Source organism: Lutra lutra, chromosome 6 (assembly GCF_902655055.1).
Source record: "Lutra lutra chromosome 6, mLutLut1.2, whole genome shotgun sequence".
Lineage (NCBI taxonomy): Eukaryota > Metazoa > Chordata > Mammalia > Carnivora > Mustelidae > Lutra > Lutra lutra.
Window position 1 is genome coordinate 30317290 of NC_062283.1, and position 16404 is coordinate 30333693.

The 16404-nt window shown below is 42.8% G+C and overlaps 2 protein-coding genes and 1 pseudogene across 2 annotated transcripts; 1 reads left to right on the top strand and 2 right to left on the bottom strand.

The window, feature by feature from the left end:
* Positions 1-1770: 1770 nt before the first annotated feature.
* On the bottom strand, positions 1771-6688 carry LOC125101556 (ATP synthase subunit epsilon, mitochondrial-like). Its single transcript, XM_047731970.1, has 3 exons — positions 6684-6688; positions 2060-2381; positions 1771-1837 (listed from the first exon to the last, which is right to left on the bottom strand). The coding sequence occupies exons 1-2, from the start codon at positions 6686-6688 to the stop codon at positions 2141-2143; spliced, it is 246 nt and encodes an 81-aa protein (XP_047587926.1). The 3' UTR covers positions 1771-1837; positions 2060-2140.
* A 1145-nt stretch (positions 6689-7833) lies between these two features.
* Positions 7834-9647, top strand: LOC125103327 (CREB-regulated transcription coactivator 2-like; annotated as a pseudogene).
* Positions 9648-12847: 3200 nt separating this feature from the next.
* Positions 12848-13415, bottom strand: LOC125103328 (H/ACA ribonucleoprotein complex non-core subunit NAF1-like). Its single transcript, XM_047735272.1, has one exon. It carries the CDS (start codon positions 13249-13251, stop codon positions 12883-12885), a length of 369 nt encoding a protein of 122 aa, XP_047591228.1. The 5' UTR covers positions 13252-13415; the 3' UTR covers positions 12848-12882.
* Between the last annotated feature and the right edge of the window lie 2989 nt (positions 13416-16404).

Consider the following 16404-nt stretch of genomic DNA (forward strand, 5'->3'; position numbering starts at 1 on the left):
GTCTTTGTATTGTTTTGATATGAAATAAGATGTCTGAATTATTCTGAAGAATTAAATGGTGTTTATTTTATATAGTTTGAGTTGTGCAGATGAGCCCTGAGGCTACGGGTGGGTTACCGCTCTATTTTAGGAAATGTGCACTCTGACTAAAAAACATTGTCCATATGAACATTTCTGAAGAAATGTATGGCTAATGGACTTGAAGAAGATTGGAGTATAATATTCTATTGTATGTGCTTCCTATTCTGGAATGGATGAGACATACTTATCTTAATGAACCTTAGTAAATATCTGTTATTTCTTAAACACTGGTGCTGCATTAATTCAGGGAATGGGAAATGAGAGTTTGGGTTTCCTTGTGAGTCAACAGCAGTTGGAGAGAACAGAACTGCTACCAGAATAAAGAGGTAAATGAAGATGAGTGTTTTCAGACCCTGGATGAATTGCAGAAAGCTTTGACCATGAGCACAGTTCCAGAATCTATGTACGGCTTCTCAGTACTTCTAGTCCAATTGTAAAGGTGGGTGGAACCCACAGGAAACACAAGGAAGCCAGACTGTTGAGGACTCAGACCTTAATGAAGAGAGGTTTGTTGGCTCCTGAACTAGAACACCGACCTGTTGTGGTTCTGGGAGAGATGAGGAAGACACGGAATTGGAAGTGGAAGAAGGAGGTCACAGATCTCAGTTCCTGCCTGTGACCAAAAATAGGAAAAGGACTGGAGTCAGGTTGCATATTTCTTTCTTGTCATGTAGATGTGTCCTTTTTATTAATTATCTATTTTCCTTCTCCCTTCTTACCAGTGTGATTTTATGCAAGTTGTCCCTGGTAATATTTCAAATATAATCTCTAGGTAACAGATTAGTCAAATGAGTGTGGCTGGATTTAAGGAATAAATATAACTGATTCAATGCCTGGGACTGCCTGTTTATTCCATTTTGGGGAAAGAGTGAGAACTTTTTCACTTGTTTAAGTGTAGCCCTGTAGATGGGTGAAAATGTGGAGTTGTTGTGTTGTTATATGGAAGTTCCAATGTGAGTAAATGGTGTATGTGGAAGTTGAGGAACTAAAAGTGTGAAAACTGCCCATTACTGATTCATTGTCTTTTGATTCAAATTTACCCTGTATGTGCCCTACTTGTTGATACTGGATGTCATAAATGTTTCATTTTTTGCCATGTGGCACATTTGGCACAGTCTTTGTCAGTTAGTGCACTGTTGGGTTTGGCCATCAAACCCTGAGATGGTGAATGAAAAGATTCCTCCAGACACCTTAATAGGAGAAAGGAGAGGCCTGGGGACCAGACACTCTAGTGGCAGAGGGCCTCCAGCCAAGCTCTGTCTCCAGTTTCATTGGGGTCATATCAATACACCAAGCACAAGCACAAAGCAAGGAGGAAAGTGTAGCCTTAATGGGCAGGACAATAATATGTGGGGCAGCGTGTGGTAAGGACAAGGAGGCTAGGAGCTTATGAAGTACATGAGCACCACATATGCCTGTTTCTCCTCGAAATTTAAACATTTACTCCCTAGATGAGAGCCTTGAGGCGCAGTAAGAATGTGGCCACTTTCAGCCAAGAAATTTCAATGGAGGCCTAATGTTCTGGGCATTCCTCCTTTGTTTTTCAATTAGACTCATTCAGGGAGGCGTATGCAAGTCAGATTTTGTCTATGCAGACATTGAATTTCTACAGGGCACCAGAGGGAACACAGCAAAATGTAGCAGGAGTAAAAGCTTTTTTCTTTTGGGTTTTTTTTTTTTTTTTTTTTGGAACCATATTTTAATTCATTGGCATTGTCAATCGAGAACAAGACAGGATTTCTTTTCATGCAGGGAGATCGTTTTCTTTCTTTCTTTTTTTTTTCTTAGATTTCTTTTTTCTTAATTTATTTGACAGACAGAGACCACAAGCAGGCAGAGAGGCAGGCAGAGAGAGAGGGGGAAGCAGGCTCCCCTCTGAGCAGAGCCCAATGAGGGGCTTGATCCCAGGACCCTGGGATCATGACCCCAGCCAAAGGCAGAGGCTTTAACCCACTGAGCCACCCAGGCGCCCCGGGAGATCGTTTTCAATCTGTCGTAACATGGATCCACACATCTTCACCTCGGAAAATGTAGCATTTCAAGCTTTAGCCAGGGTAGATTAGTCTTTTTTCAGTTTCACAATATTTGCAGTGCTGCCAGAAGTCTTCTCAGCATTTGCTTTGAACTCGGCCTTCAGTGCTTCTCTCATTGCTTTTGCACAGATCTGGGAGCACCGGATGTAGCTGAGTCCAGCCTGTCGCCAGTACGCCACCTTGATGTCGCGAGGGTGGGCATGTCGGGTTGAATCACGAGGATGCCTCAATGTTGGCTCGACGCATGGCCCAGAGGCAAGAAGGACTCTTTTTGTGTTTTTAGAAAAAACATTTTATTTATGTATTTGTCAGAGAGAGATTGAGTGAGCACAAGCAGGGAGAGTGGCAGGCAGAGAGAGAAGCAGACTCCCTGCTGAGCAGAGAACTCAAAGCAGGACTTGATCCCAGGACCCTGGGATCATGACCTGAGCTGAAGGAAGACATATAACTGAGTGAGCCACCTAGGTGTTCTAGTTTTGGTGTCATTTCCCCCTTGATCTTATAATGCTGCTGACAGTGGCCTGGAGAAGACTTAGCTTCTCTTGCCTTTGGGTGAATGAGTATGGCATTGTAGCTAGTTGTGTTCTAGAGGGCTGCCTCCCAGGGAATCTTTCCAGTTCTTTAGTGAGGGTTTTCCTGCCCAACAGGCTTGGTCTGCAGCATGTTGGTGAATTTCTTTCCTTCTTGGGGACTCTGGTCCCACCTGGTCCAATAAACAGAATGTCAGTCTTATTCTTTCAAATGTATTCCGTTTTTTGGATGCTATACCTCAGTTCTAGAGGTAATGTCTGCTTACTGTATCTTCTACTTCTGGTTTCCATAGAGCTTTCTTTTATCTCTTTCATAATTAAATACCTCTTTCTTAATAATTCTTTCTATCAGATTTTCCCTGTTAAAATGACTGATGTGGCTTCTGCCTCCTGACTGGACACTGGCTGATACAAACATCTAAACTGAACTGTATGTTGGAACAGGGCACTGCACTTCTCATAGTATATAGGAAAGGGTAGTGGAAGAATTTTCAGATTTACCAAACAACAACAACAGCAACAACAACAACAACAACAAACCAATAAAGCCATAAATATACTCTTTGGGATCTGTGCATATATTTTAAATGCTCTACATGTTAATATATTATCTGACATGTTCATCTCCTCTTTCCATATGGCTTGTGGCTTTATGACACTGGATTCCTTTTAGATGGGCTATGGGTATATTTCCTTTGAAATGGAGAGGAAAGGAAGGTATGGATGTGATACGAATTATCCAAACAAAAAAGAGGAAATCTTTTGAAACAAGTGCGCCAGTTGCCCATGTAATTCCAGAAAGAATGGTTAAAACCACACTCTTGGGGGGCGCCTGGGTGGCTCAGTGGGTTAAAGCCTCTGCCTTCGGCTCAAGTCATGGTCTCAGGGTCCGGGATCAAGCTCCGCATAGGGCTCTCTGCTCATCGGGGAGCCTGCTTCCTCCTCTCTCTCTCTCTCTGCCTGCCTCTCTGCCTACTTGTGATCTCTCTCTCTGTGTCAAATGAATAAATAAAATCTTTAAAAAAAAACCAAACACATTCTTGGGAGGAGTGAGGTCAGCATCATGGCAGAATGAGTCCTTCCATTTGTCTTCCCCTTTCTGTTTACAACTAGTAGGATTCCAAAACCCAACAAAGGTTCCTCTGCACAGCACACCAGATGCCAAAGAGATCCATCCATGTTTACATCTGAAGAAGTGTGTATTGGGCCTCATGGAGACCAGAGCCCAGGCAGCTTGGTGGGGCCTGCTATCCTGGCTTCTACAGTGGTGGTAATGCTCACCTGTGACTCCTGTGGCCGAGGAGCTGGGGTTGGAAAGGAGTGAGTGAAAGGCTACTTGGTCCTGTGGGCCGTGGCTGGAGGACCCCCTAGTTATGAAGCCACAGCGCAGGGTCCTCTGAGGTAGGGTATCTGTGACTAGGAGGGGACAGTTGGGGGAAGGAAAAGGCAAGGGAGGGAGGCAGAGAAGAAGAAACACTTTATTCACTGTCTGCCCTGAGAGTTCAGCAAGAGAACTTCCAGGTCCCTGGGACTCCTGAACTTGATGATCCTCCTCCTGGAGTGTGGGGCACACCCAAAGCCCAAGGGCTTAGTACATACTGGCCCCTCCAGAGTGCTAGCCTCCTACTTTTTTTTTTTTTTCTTTAAGCCTGGTCTATACAGCTACCAGGGCTACTCTGGTAAGAGAAACCAGAAACTTGTTCTCTTCTGCCACCTGCTGTAATACTAAAGAAGGGCCTCTAACCTCCCACCCATGAACTGTTAGAATCAAAGTTAACAAATTTTTACCTACAAAAGGTGTTGGCTACTTCAAAGTATTCAGCTAAGGAAAATCTCTTTAAAGAGCATGAAAAATCATGGTAATATGGTTTTGCTAAAAGAAAATGACAGTTCTCCAGCCACCAACCCTACATTTACAGAAGATTGTGATCTAAGTAATAGAGAATTCAAAATAACTGTCAGAACAGAATTCAACAAGATACAAGAGAATCAGGCAATTCAATGAACTCAGTATAAAATGAATGGATAGAAGGAGTACTTTACCCAAGAGACCGAATTTCTAAAAAAGCAACAAACAGAAATTCTGGAGCTGAACTCAGTAAATGAGATGAAGAATGCATTAGAAACATTGGAAATAGAGCAGATCAGGTGGAAGGGAGAATACATGATCTGAAAGGTGGAATCTAGAGATGATTCAGGTGGAAGTGAAGAGAACTAAGGTTTATTATTTTTTTTCAACGTGAAGAAACCCTGGGGTGCCTGGCTACTTCAGTTAGTGGAACATCCGACTCTTGATCTTTGGATTGTGACCTGGAGCCCTATGTTGCATGTAGAGATTACTTAAAAGAAAAACAAGCTTAAAAAATGAAGAAATCCTGCAAGAGCTACCAGTCTCCATTAGGAGAGCCAGTTAAGAATAGTGGGTATACCAAAAGGAGAAGAGAAGGAGAAGAGGGGCTGAGTTGTTATTACAAAAGTATTGACTGAGAACTTCCCAATCCTGGGGAAAGAAGTGGACATAGAAGTCTGTGAAGTTAATATGTAACCTTATTATCTCAATACAAAAATACCATCTCCAAGACACTTTCCGATGACACTGTCAAATGTCAAAGATAAAGAAGGAATCTTGAAAGTATAAAAGAAAGTAACATAAAAATGAGCTCCCATAGGAGAGATTATCAGCAGATTTCTCAGCAGAAACTCTGCAGGCCAGGAGAGAGTGGAATGCCATACTCATAGCATTGACAAATAAATATTGCCAGACAAGAAATCTGTATCCAGGATTTATCTTTCAGACATGAAGGAGAAATAAAGACTTCCCCAGACAAAGAACACTTGAGGGAATTACCCACCACTAGTCCTGCCTCCAAGACATATTGAGCGGAACTTTAATACTGTAATGAAAAGATGAAGGTACAGAGACTCTGAGTAAGCTGGCAGAGTCAGAAACTGTAACCTTATTTTAGAATAGGGCATTAAACACTTAATGATAACAGCAATGGTTAAAGTTATTAAAAATAACTAGAGCTACTACAGTTGGTAACAAACCCATGCCAGGAAAAGAGTTTGTGACAGCAAAAATGTAAAAGGGGAGGAGGAAAATGAGAACAGCCATGTAGGCAAATGAAGAAAAGTTGCCAACAGCAGGAAAAGCACCATTTAATCTATGAGACATTTTATACAAACCTCAGGGTAAGACAAAACAATATCTAGAGCAGAGAGAACCTTAAAAAAGGGCAAACTGAGGGAATCATCATGGAAAACCAGCAAGTGATAAAAGTAGACAGAAACACAAAGAAGGAATAATAAAGATACAAAACAACCAGAAAAGAAAAGATAAAATGACAATAGTAAGTCCTTACGTATCAATAATCACTTAAACGTAAGCGGGTTGAATTTACCAATCAAATGACAGAGAGTGCCTTGATAAATTAAAAACATAGACCCAAGTATGTGATGCTTTCAGAAGGGTCATTTTAGCTGTAAGGACAAACATAGGTTTATAGTGAAGGAACGGATGTGGATAACCCAAGCAAATGGTACCAAAAAGAAAGAAGGTGTAGCCATGTGCATATCAGACAAGATAGACTTCAAGCCCAAAAGAAGATATAACAGTTGAAAATAAATGTGCCCTCAATACCTGAGTATTGAAGTACATTAAACAAATACAGATCTTAAGGAAGAGATAGACAATAATCCAATAATAGCAGGGACCTCAATACCTGACGGTCCACAATGGATTTATCATCCAGATGCAGAATCAGCAAGATTCTAATTCTAATTTTAAACAACTGAGGCCAGACACCTGGTTCTTGGACTAGTCTTGAAAGCATATGCAGAACTATATTGTATTAGTTGCATTATTACCTTAGCTCCACGTCACGTTTTATTCCCTACTGAGGACGTTTTTGCATCTCTTAACCTCATGTGTGATTAATCACTTACTTTGCTTTTTACCCCTACTCCCTGTTTACCCACTGATTATAGAAACCTAATGGGGAGTGGAAAGAAACATTTGTTTCAAAATTATCTGACATACCTCATCATTCCAGGTCCTGAATGGGATGTCTTATTTTCCGGAACAATATAGAGCTCCAGATTGTTTGAAGGCCCACCCTCTCAAGGTTTCCAGAAACATCTCATCCTCCTCTCATACATTTACCTCCTTCCCCAAACAAGTAGTGGCTGTCCCTTTTCCTCCAGAGGGCAATGCAGCTTTGGGAATGATAGCCAGTCTTCTCACTGGGCTTTCCTTGTGATAAGGAAGCTTTCTTTGCCTCAAAACCCATGTCTCAGACATTGGCTTACTGGGCATTGTGTGCTCAACTAGTCCGAGTTTGGTAACACAATCAATAGGTCAAAGAGGAAATCAAAAGGGAAATGAATAATGGTCTCAAACAAGTGAAAATGAAAATACAATATATCAAATTTGTGGGTTGCAGTAAAAGCAGTTCTGAGAAGAAGTTTAGAGCAACAAAAAATTAGAAAGATGTCAAATAATCTACCTTTATACTTCAGTGAACTAGAAAGGAGGAACAAATTAAGCCCAAAGTTAACAAAAGGAAAGAAATAATAAAAATCAGAGCAGAAGTAAATGAAACAGAGGCTAGAGAAACAATAGAAAGGATCAATGAAACTAAAAGCTGGTTCTAGAAGATGATGAACACAAACTGGCAAAAAGTTAGCTGATCTAAGAAAAAAAGAGACATAGTAATGTACGGTGACTAATATAATAAAAAAAGAAGAAATAAAAGAGGGTTATTACAATGGACAGGACAGGAATATGTAGAATCATGAAAGGCTATGAATAATTGCATACCAACAAATTATATATCTAAAGGAAATGGGTACATTCCTAGAAACACACAACTGACCAAGACTGACTTAGGAAGATGTAGACAACCTGCACAGACCAGTCTAGTCATCTGAAAGGCACAGGTAGAGGCTGAAGGGCAGGAAGACAGGCTTGTAGGGGAGGCACAGACACCAGAGATCCTGGAGTGAGGAACACATGGGGCCTACAGGCCCCCACATTGTGACTAGCATACACAAGGAGCTCTCCTTATGGCCGTTCTCTGCCCACTGATAACCAGATGAGCTCTGACCTGGCTGAGTTCCAAGAGCCACCTCAACTTGCCTCTGTATTCATTGTGGAGCCCTAGGCACCAGGAGCTTTGGAACAGTTACAGTGAGATTCCAGAAAAATGGCGTCCCCACTCCACCGCTATCCCTGCCAGAAAGACAGCTCTCCCTGTGGTCCTATTTGTCTCTTCCCCCAGAGCCCAGCTGGTGGAGGATTTGTCCTGGGACAATGTCCCTGCAGAGAAGGGGCAGGTCTTTCTGCTACCATCTGACTGAATAGGACAAGTACTGGCTCTGCCTTCACACCAGTGTGAGGAACCCCAGCCCTCAGGACATTTATCCAGGCCCCGCTCCTCCTAGCATCCTGCTCAGCCACCATTGAGGTTTTCTGAATGGTAAAGTGGACTCCAAAGTCCCTGTTATCGAAGAGAACTTGTTAGAGGACAAAGATTTGTTGAAGCCATGCCATGCTTGGAAGGTGTCCTTATGTTCTTCCTATCTTAGTCCTGTGAACTCCCTGCAATTAACTCTTATCTGATGTTAATCAGAGCACCATGTGCTCCCTGACCAGCCTGCCAATGTGCCTGCCCTTCCACCAACCGTGAACACAGGAAGCTCACTACCTGATCTCACCAACCTGCACTTTCCCTGGCACTTCCCACCCCCCAGGGTCCTGAGGAGACAGCCTACCCCAGCCTGAGTGAGGGCATCAGTACCTCCAAATTAAGACACAGCATGATCCACCTCAGGATCAGTGAGAGACAGTGCCTGGACCAAGTTTGGGCTATGATGAGGCAGGACTTTACTCCCTGCTCAGCTACCCATTCAGTGGTCTTCCCTGAGCAATCCCAACCCCTAGGCTTCTTGGCGCAGTCCCCATCCCCATGTTCAAGGCTCTGATAGCCACCCCTCACTGTTAGCCACCTCCCTGGGCCACCCTTCGCTCTGGCTCTCTCATCCTCCAATTCCTGCCCCTCTGCTTCCTCTCCTGTGCTGGGTACCCCCCTTACCCAGCTTCTTCCCCTGGAATCCCTTCCCGCTAACACCATGTGCCCCTTAGCCTCCTGAGCTTGCCCAAAGGCCCAGCTGACACTCAAGAGCAGCTGCCTAAAAAGTTTTTGACAACAATGTCTTGCGCCTTGTCCTGCATTACTCAGGGTGTCCTCCTGGATACCAGCTAATTGTCAACTGACCAGAGGCTGCCTCCATACCCATGCAGCCCCCCAAATTTGGTTCTGCCCACCCAGCCACCTACCCCAAAGCCTCTATAGCATCCAGCGATGTCCTCTCAGGCCTGCCCAAAGTAACCTTCAGGTGGGCAGCCCCTGGGCAGCCCACCACACTGTGGGACACTATACCCACATATATGCTCATACTCAATGGGCATGAGCAAGGATTTTACCATCAGCCAGTGAGGGACTTCAGCCTGGGGAACCTGTTTCCTCACAGCGTGCTCTTTGATGACTGCTGCTAGGACTTGTTTGTCCCCTAGCACGCACACACTCTGTTTCAGCAGCAAGAACGGTTTAGCATGGAAGCCCATCAACCAGCCTGATGTTGGATTCCCCAGCTTTTCTGAGGAGCCTTTATTTTTGGGGGACAAGGGCCAATTAGTGGCCTACAGGACCCCCACACCCTCAACCACCAGAACTTGACCCTCTGTTCCTGCCATGGCTCAGGGCCCAACATCATCCTCCCAGGAGAGTCCTCCCCAGGTTATTGTAAGGAGATTGTGGCAGCTCTGGCTGGAGTGCCTGGCTTTGAGGGGTCAGCAACCTGGCTGGGGTCGGGGTTGGGGCTGGAGGAGTTGTTGCACATGAAAACACTGGGCCTGGAATGCTTCCACATGCTGAGCGACCCCTATGGCTTGCTGTGTGATCCTGCTGTGGAGGATTCATTCCAAAGTCAGTATCTGCAGTGAGGAGCCTCATCAGCCTCCCTCTTCTTGGCCCTGCCCCATCACTGTTCCTTTTCTCCCTTCCCCTGGGTCAGGAGAGACTCTACTCTGCTCACAGAGCCTCTTTCTAACCTGAATGAGGGCACTAAAGAATGAGGAAAAGCCAGGGGTTTGTCCCAGTGGTCCCTGAATTCTGCACAAGGGTTGGGTCCAATGAAGCTCAAGGGGGGCCTAACACTTAAAACTTGTAACTCAAGAGATGGAGTAAGCAATCAAAAAACTCCCAAAAGAATACCTTGTGGTCAAATGGCTTCACTAGTGAATTCTAATGAGCATGCAGTGGAAAACTAATATCAGTACTCCTCAAACTCTTCCAGAATGTTAAGGAAGAGGCACCAATTTCAAATTCATTCTACAAAGGCAGTATTATTTTGATAGCAAACTGGAAAAGGATACCACCACAACAAAAAAGCAATAAACCAGTATCCTTGATGAATACGGATGGAAAAATTCTCAGCAAAACATTATCAAACTGAGTTCACACATTAAACAAATTAGACACCATGGCTAAATGGAATTTATCTGTGGGATGCAAGGGTAGTTGAACCTACAAAGATCAATAAGTGTAATTTAGTACATCAAGAAAATGAAAGATAAAAATCACATGATCATCTCAAAAGTTGCCCAGAGAAATTAGACAAAATATACCATTCCTTTATGACAAAAACTCTTAACAGATTGGGTATAGGAGGAGCATACCTCTACATAATAAAGGCCACCTACAGGAACCCCACAGCAAACATCCCACTCAATGAAGAAAAATTGAAAGCATTTCCTCTAAGAACAGGAACATAACAAGGAAGGACACTCTCCCCACCTCTATTCAATATAGTAGCGGAAGTCCTAGCTAGAGCAATTAGGCAAGAGAAAGAAATAACAGCCTTCCACACCAGGAAGGAAGAAGTGAAAATGTCACTCTTTGCAAATATCATCTTACATGCAGAAAAATCTGCAGAGTTAATAAAAAAATCTGTTGAAAGTAATCAATGATTCAATAAAGTGACATATTACAAACTGACTTAGAAAAATCAGTGGCATCCTTTTACACTAACTCCTAAGCATCAGAAAAGGAAAATAGCATCAAAAGCAACAAAATAGGAACGTAAGAAACCAGGGAAGTGAAGAACCTTTACAATGAAAACTACAAGACTTTCCTGAAAGAAGTTGAAGACACAAACAAATGGAAACACATCCCATGTTTATGATTTGAAAAATTAATACTGTTGAAATGACCATATTACACAAAGCCATTTACAGAGTCAATGTGATCTCAATCAAAATGCCAAAGGCGTTCCTTATAGAAATAGAAGAAATCATTCTGAAATTTGTGTGGAAGCATAGGAGACTCCAAATAGCCAAAGCAATCCTGCAAAAAGAGAGCAAAGCTGGAGGTAGCACATTTCCTCATTTCAAACCATACTCCAAAGGCATAGTAACAGAATACAACGTGGTAATGGCACAAAAAGCAACATATGCACCAATAAAACAGAATAGAGAGTCCAGAATTAAATCCCAACAAATGTGGTCAACCAATAATAGGTAAGAAGCCAAGAACACCCAATGAAAAGGATAGTCCCTTTAAGAAATGGTCCTGGGGGGACGCCTGGGTGGCTCAGTTGGTTAAGCGGCTGGCTGCCTTCGGCTCAGGTCATGATCTCAGTGTCCTGGGATCGAGTCACACATCGGGCTCCTTGCTTGGCAGGAAGCCTGCTTCTCCCTCTGCCTCTGCCTGCCACTCTGTCTCCCTGTGCTCGCTCTCTCTCTCTCTCTCTCTCCCTCTCTGACAAATAAATAAATAAAATCTTAAAAAAAAAAAAAAAGAATGGTGCTGGGAACCCTGGAGAAACACAAGCAGAGCAATGAACTCTTTGGATCATCTACTCCTTTCTGAATATATTTTCAATGTGCAGCTAATAAATATGTACAGACATTATACAGATTATAAAAAGAAATTCAAGCAACATGTTAAGATAGTTCCCTTTTTAATAGTAGAAGTTCTAATATGATTTCTGTCTCCCCTCCTGCCTATCTGATCACTGGAGCACTCCTATTGCTGGTGCCCTCTGTTTAGAGCTCAGCTGAGCTTGGGGTGCACCTGGCTCCTGTAGGATTTGGCCACACAACCAAATGACCCTTGACAGGTGTTCTCCTATTGTTGAGCTTCTGTCTCTCAAATTTAAAATGAGGAAAGACTCTCCTCTGAGGATTAGAGTAAATTATTTATTGAAATAAAGTACATAACGTTCGGAGTGAAATGGCACCTGGTGAACGGTGGGTCTGATTATTTGGTGAAGGTCAACAGAGAGCAGGATCCTGGCCTCATGGTTTCAGCATACAGTCCAGCCTTTGCAGATAAGTTTCTCAGACAGAGACTCTGACAAAGGCTGATTCCAATCAGGCTTTCAGGGTTGGTCAGGGTCTCCCTTGCTTTTTCTGCCCCAGGCCTCTCTCCCTTGATACTTTCAAGGTGAAGGCCAAAGTGCCAGTTCTCCAGGCCTTTTCCCATAACATGGCACTCACATCCCTTCCCCTAGGATTTGCCCATTTCAGCCTTGACCTTGGATGGGCCTGACCTACATGGGACTGAGAGAATGAGTACATTCTTCCAGGTCACACTTGCTCTCTGCAAATGATTCACTGACATCGCAGGGACTGAGGAATGCGATTGAGACACTCTGGGCATTTCTGTGACTATGTACTGAGTGAAGTCTTTCACTGATGGACCAAAATACATAGTGTCCTTTATTTTCATACCTTTACTCTCAATGTGCTCTGAAGAATTAAACCGTGACACATAAATGGATGTGCAACAGGTTCAAATATCTCAAATATCTTTCCTACTGCCTGTCGATTGCTTTTAAAAATTACAGTCTCAAAAGAAAAAAAAATACAGTCCCATTAACTGGAGGTAGGTTAATCATAGATGGAATTATTACTAATTGCTCAATAATACTTGAAACCATCCCAAGGGGCTTTAAATCAGTATATTCGGGCAGAATAATAACGAGTTTTTCAAGAGAAGGTAGTTCATTAAGAGTAACTCATCTTCAGTTTTAAGAGGAAAATTCTTATTTTCCCTCTCAGTTTGTCAATCATCTTCTCCAGCTGACAACAGTGGAGGAAGATGATGAGAATGAGGAGGCGCTTGAACTATCTGAATCTGTTTCACTGTCCAAGTCCGAATCCGAGTCCGAAGTCTTTAGAGAGTCCGGGGTCCCCGCCGGCTCTGCTGCGCCCGGGGCGGTGACGCAGTTCCCTCCGTGGGGAGGTCGGGGCTTGACTGTGGAGCGAATTCAGGTGGCTGCTCCTTGGCAGGCTGAACCTCCTTGGTCTGTCTGGTGTCCTGGGACACCGCATCCGACTGCAGTGACGGCCGTGACGCTGGGACAGGTATACAGCCCCGAGACTGCACCGCCTGACCTTGGCCATCCCCCAAACCAGTGCCATTAAATTTCGGAGTTTCCCGCTGAGCCGCGGTGGCCTCAACTACTTCTAAGGTGTCACGCCAGAGGGCACTGACAGGCTCACAGCTCGCTAGGAAAAAGAACTGTTTGGGTTGTAACCGCATCTGCGCCAGATTTCCCGCGTTTCTAGGGAAACTGCACCCGGACCTGCCTGGAGACACGCCCCCGTAGCTTACACAGCAGCACTTCCGGGGGAGCCTACTCTGCTCTTGCTTTTCTTTTAATTTCTTATTTACTCTTTGTTAATTAATGAGTATAATAAAAATTCTCCAAGTGTCTATAAGACTGTCTTTTTCCTTATGTGTGAGTCCTTTGCCTTTATATAGCTCAGGGCTTTGGTGGGAGTGATACCTCCTCACTTTCCTTGGAATCTCAGACTTTAGAATTAGAGTGGATCGCCTACTCAGAGGATGCTGGGACAGGGCTCACTGTCACATGCACTGTGCAGCTGACCTTGAGTGGACATCAGCATGCTCCAACTCTTGGGAGTTCCTTAAGGAATTCTCAGAGGCACTTTTGTTGTGATACTTCGGTTATGGGATGACAATCTATTGGGAGGGGCTGTGCTCACCAAAGGGGCAGATGTGTGGGCTCAGAGGATGGTGAACTCTAGGGTATATCACATGTTAGGGCATAAAACAAGCCTCAATAAATTTAAAAAGATTGAAAGCATGCCATGCAACTTTTTTTGACCCCAATGGTATGTAACTAGAAATCAACCACAAGAAAAAAACTGGAAAACGCACAAACACGTAGAGTCTAAACAACATGATACTAAACATCTAGTGATTCAACAAAGCAGTCTAAGAGAATAAAAAAATGGGAAATATATATAAATATATAAATATCTATAAAAAGTGGAAACATAAAAAACAAAAATATTCCCCTCCATATAATAAAAAACATAGAAATAATGAAAATGATGAGACAATGGTAAAAAAAAATCTTTGAACACAGGGAAAGCATTTTGTTAAAATTTAAATTCAATTAGCCGATGTATAGTACATCATTAGTTTCAGATGCAGTGTTCAATGATTCATCAGTTGCATATACACCCAGTGCTCATCACATCGTGTGTCTTCTTTAATGCCCATCATCCAGTAACCCCATACCCCCACCAGCCTCCCCTTCCACAACCTTCAGTCTGTGTCCCAGAGTCCAGAGTCTCTCATGGTTTGTGTCCCTCTCTGATTTCTTCCCTCTCTTTGAGTGAATCCATATGATAATTGTCTTTATCTGACTGACTTATTTTGCTCAGTGTAATACCATCTGGTTCCATCCACATTGATGTCAATGGTAGGTATTCATCCATTCTGATGGCTGAGTAATACTCCATTGTATATATGAACCACATCTTCTTTAACTATTCATCTGTTGATGGATTTCTCAGCTCCATCCAGAATTTTGCTATTGTGGATATGGCTGCTATGAACACTGGGGTTCATGTTCTTCTTCTTTTCACTACATAAGTATCTTGGGGGTAAATACCCAGTAGTGCAATGGCAGGGTCATAGGGAAGTTCTATTTTTAATTTCTTGAGGAATCTCCACACTGTTCTCCAAAGAGGCTGCACCAACTTGCATTCATACCAACAGTGTAAGAGGGTTTCATTTCTCCACATCCTCTCCAACACCTGTTGTTTCCTATCTTGCTAATTTTGGCCGCTCTAACTGGTGTAAGGTGGTATCTCAATGTGGTTTTAATTTGAATCTCCCTGATGGCTAGTGATGATGAACATTTCTTCATGTGTCGGATAGCCATTTGCATGTCTTCATTGGAGAAGTGTCTGTTCATATCTTCTGCCCATTTTTTGATATGATTGTCTGTTTTGTGTGTGTTGAGTTTGAGGAGTTCTTTATAGATCCTGGATATCCACCTTTTGTCTGTACTGTCATTTGCAAATATCTTCTCCCATTCCGTGGGTTGCCTCTTTGTTTCGTTGACTGTTTCCTTTGCTGTGCAGAAACTTTTTACCTTAAGTCCCAATAGTTCATTTTTTGCTTTTGCTTCTCTTGCCTTTAGAGACACTTCTTGCAAGACTTTCCTCTGGCCAAGGTTGAAGTGGTTACTGCCTTTGTTCTCAGAGATTTTCACGGATTCCTGCTTCACATTTGGGTCTTTCATCCATTTTGAGTTTATCTTTGGGTATGGTGTGTGGATCTCTTTCTTCAGTCACATTATTAACGTATAGAAATGCAACTGATTTCTGTGCATTGATTTTGTATCCTGTCATGTTGCCGAATTGCTGTATGAGTTCTAGCAAGTTTGCGGTGGAGTATTTTGGGTTTTCCACACAAAGTACCATGCCATCTGGGAAGAGAGAATGTTTGACTTCTTCTTTGCCAGTGTGAATGCATTTTATTTATTTGTGTTGTCTGATTGCTGAGGCTAGAACTGCTAGTACTATGTTGAACAATAGTAGTTGACTGGGAATCCCTGTCATGTTCTGACCTTAAGGGAAAAGCTCTCAGCTTCTTCCCATTGAGAATGACATTTGCTGTGGGCTTTTCATAGATGACTTTTATGATACTGATGTATGTTCCCTCTATCCCTACACTTTGAAGAGTTTTAATGAAGAAGAAATGCTGTATTTTGTCAAATACTTTTTCTGCATCAATTAAAAGGATCATATGGTTCTTGTCTTTTCTTTCATTTATGTATCTACCATATTGATTGATTTGTGAATTTTCTCAGTGTTGGTTTTGATCTCTCGTCTTTCTCATGGTTTTCTTAATTTGAGTCCTTTCTCTTTTATTTTAAACAAAATTTTTGGGCTTTATTTATTCATTTCTGGGAGAGAGAGAGAGCCTGAGTGAGCGAGAGAGAAAACAAATGGGGGGAAGGGAGAGGAAGAAGCAGACTCCCTGCAAAGCAGGGAGCCTGATGTGGAACTCGATCCCAAGACCCTGGGCTCATGACCTGAGTTGAAGGCAGTTGCTTAACTGACTAGCCACCCAGGAGCCCATGGGTCCTTTTTTTTTTTTTCTTTTTTTTTAAAGTCTGGCTGGGAGATTATCAATCTTAATAACTCTTTCAGTGAACCAGCTTCTACTTTCATTGATCTGTTCTACTATTCATCTGGTTTCTATTTCACTGATTTCTGCTCTAGTCTTTATTATGTCTCTTCTCCTGTTTCTCTTCTCCTGCAAATATAGCTGGTTTAAGCTATATTTGCTGTTCCTTCTCCAGTTCTTTTAGGTGTAAGGTTAGCTTGTGTATTTGAGATTTTTCTAATTTCTGAGAGAGGCTTGTACTGA